The sequence below is a fragment of the Terrapene carolina genome, unplaced genomic scaffold (genome assembly GCF_002925995.2).
Source record: "Terrapene carolina triunguis isolate 2854851 unplaced genomic scaffold, T_m_triunguis-2.0 Scaffold1087, whole genome shotgun sequence".
NCBI classification, from domain to species: Eukaryota; Metazoa; Chordata; order Testudines; family Emydidae; genus Terrapene; species Terrapene triunguis.
In genome coordinates this window covers 7,691-10,921 of record NW_020665438.1, presented here as the reverse complement: position 1 = coordinate 10,921, position 3,231 = coordinate 7,691, and the positions used below count along the sequence as shown (strand labels likewise).

Here is a 3,231-nt window from a genome sequence, read left to right as displayed (position 1 = left end):
TCCCCTACCGTACCCACTACACAATCCTTCCTATCCAGGAAATCACCTGTTGCAATTAAATGTATGATGGGCTGAGCTCTCTGTGGTATACAAAGGACAGCAGTCCTAAAGCAGATGCTGCCATGTACTGCGAGCGCACCACCTGTCACCCTTAACACCCACCCTGGGAACCCGCATGCAAATCCCTGCCCGGGGGTTCCTGTTAAATACAAACCCTGGTCCTAGGAGCCTCAGTCCTCCCCAGACACAGAACTGCCCGGGCCTGGCCATGGGGAGTTTGAAAGAGATAATGAAATCTCTGCTGCTTTTCCTTTCCCTGTTCTCCGCCCCCACCCGTGAGTGTCTATAGGGAAGTGGTGGAATTAGGACAGATCCATAGATTTCGTCGGTGCTAATTCTCTCTTTGCTTTGTTCACCTTTTCCCAGGTGTCCTCGCTCAGGTGCAGCTGGGCCAGTCCAGTTCTTCCATGGCGAAGCCCGGAGAGACCCTGACACTCACATGCACCATCTCGGGTCCCTCCAGTGACACCCTCTCCAGTTCTTGTTGCTGGTGGACCTGGATCCGGCAGGAACCCGGGAAAGGGCTGGAATGGATGGGAGATGTAGCCAAAGAAGGGACAACACACTACGCCTCGTCTCTCCACAGCCGAGTCACCATCTCCGCAGAGCCTGCCAAGAACCAGTTCTCCCTGCAGCTCCGCTCGCTGACAGCTGCGGACACCGCCACCTATTACTGCGCCAGATACACAGTGACACAGAGCAGAGCGGGGACTGGCACAAAAAGGGGAAGCAGACTCTGAACAGTGCAGCAAGGCCAGCTTAACAGGGAGTGTTGAATCCTCTTGCTGACACATATGCACACATGTTCAGAGAGAGGGAGAGAGAATCGGATAGGAACACCAGACCTACAAAACATATTAAAATGAGAACTAAGGGAATTTCTCTCTATGCTGTCCCCTACCCAGAACTACTGTCTGCTTCATGCCCCGCAATATAAAGCGCTACCAATCTACTATGCTGCACAAATTCAATCCAAAACTGCATATACCTGACCTGTCATCAAACATGGAAATAAATTCTCCATCCACAAGGGCACTACTTTCCCCGTTAAATATATCCAGAAAAAATGGTCATCAGTCTCATTCTCATTGCTCAAAAGAAGCGCCTTTCCATTTACACATTCATTCCTGTCTGCCTAGAACAGGGGTGGGGCCATGGGATGTTTATATCCAGCCCTTGAGTGCTGGCGGGAGGAGCGGGGCCGGGGGTTTGCCGTCCTCAGCCTGGCGCTCTGGCCGGGGGAGCGGGTCCGGGGATTTGCTGCCCTCAGCCTGGCGCTCTGGCCGGGGGAGCGGGGCCGGGGACTTGCCGTGCTCTGCCAGGCTCTATGGCCGGGGGAGCCGGACCGTGGGCTTGCCACGATCCGACCTGCGCTCCGGCCGGGGGAGAGAGACCGGGGACTTGCCGTGCTCCGGCCGAGGGAGCGGGACAGGGAGCTTGCCCCACAGTGCCTGGCACTCCATATAATTTCTATACCCAAATGTGCTCTCAGGCTAAAATGTTTGCCCACCCCTGCCCTAGAGTGAATCACACACAAGGCGGGGACAGTTATCACGGTGGGAGGGGGCCCTTGCACAAGGAGGTGAAATGATTTGCCCAAGGGCACACCGTGAAATATTAATACAACCCACAAGACCTGGCTCCCAATCCAGCCTGCTCTAACCGCTAGACGCCACTCTCCCTCAAGAGCTAAAAGCAAAAATCAGGCCTCTTGATTCACCTCCTCTCTCTTCTAACCGCTACACCCCACTCTCCACCCACAACTCCAAATAGAAACAGAATCAGGGAACTGACTCCCGGTCCCCCTGCTCTAACTGCTAGACCCCACTCGCCTCCTACAGCAGGGAACAGAACAGAACCAAGGGTCCTGAGGCCCAGTCCCCTCCCCTAACTGGGAATGAAACGCAGGAGTCCTGAATCGTACTCTCCACTGTTCTAAGCTGCTAGACACCAACTTTCCTTCCAGAGCACAGAACAGAAGACAAGAGTCCCACTGCTTCCTATCGAGAAAAGAGAGGATAAGGCAGAATATTTTCACAGTGCACACATCTCCCAGTGAAGTAAACCAAAGCTGGAGAAAGGTTTATTTTGTGGTCAAGGACCTGACTCAGGAGAGCTCGCTTCAGTTCTTAGCTGTGGCACACACTCCCTGTGCGACTTTGTTACTTAAAGTGGGATTTTGATAGGAGCCTAAAGGATTTGCCCAATTCATTTTGAGTTGAGTACAGTGAAACTCCCGGCCTAAACCTCTCCGTGCCTCAGTTTCCCATCTGTAAATTATGATAATAATTCTGCCTTTCTTGTCAACATAGAGCCTGTGAGATCTCTGAGTCAGTGACTGTCTCTTACTATGTGTCTGTGGAGCAACTAGGACAATGGGTCCCAAAACTTTCTTGGGGCTTCTACTCTAATAGAAATAATAATACCAACGGATATGAATCTGTCATTCCTTCCAAATCTGATACTGGGGCGTGAAACCTGCATGCAAATCATTGGTTTCCTCTTTAACTCATAAACGGCTGAATTTAGGGAGGCGCTGTGTTTGCCCATAAACAGCACCAGGGAATTTTCAGGCTGAAAACATAGAGGAGAATGAAGTAGTTATTAATTTTTTTTCCTATTGGCCATCGCACCATGTACGTTTTCCTTGGATGATAACAGACATCTGATCCAAATAATAGACATAGAATGGGATTATCAAAGCTACCTAAGGGTTTTAAATCCCTAGTCTCAATAAAATCAAGTGGAATTTAGTATCCTAGCTCCAGAGGTGGGCTTTGAAAATTTCATCCCCAGAGAGATACTGAGGAGGGAAGGATGGATAGAGAGATAGAGAAAGATACTACAGAGGGAAGGATGGAGAGATAGAAGAGACATGGAGAGATTCTATGCAGGAAATAGATAGATAGATAGATAGATAGATAGATAGAGAGGCATAGGGGACCAAACCGAAACAATGAGATGATATTTGTCAGCATGACAGGCAGACTCAGTACACCAGCTGCCTGTCCTTTGTCATGTATTTTCTAGGCACAGTGACAAAGGATGGTATTAATTACGGTGTGATTCCAGCTTCCTTTAGGCGATAAGAAGGGTGAGCAAACATACTTTGGTAAGGCAGAAACAGAGGGCCTTTTCCAGAGAGACTCTGAATGAGGGAGTCCTATGGGG

At 50.1% G+C, this 3,231-nt stretch overlaps 1 gene segment (V, D, J or C); it reads left to right on the top strand.

Moving 5' to 3' along the window:
* Positions 1-426: 426 nt before the first annotated feature.
* On the top strand, positions 427-749 carry LOC113408219 (the record flags this gene model as incomplete). The annotated part of the segment is given in 1 exon segment: positions 427-749. A coding segment is annotated over 1 exon segment (323 nt), but the record flags the coding sequence as incomplete, so codon positions are not given.
* Between the last annotated feature and the right edge of the window lie 2,482 nt (positions 750-3,231).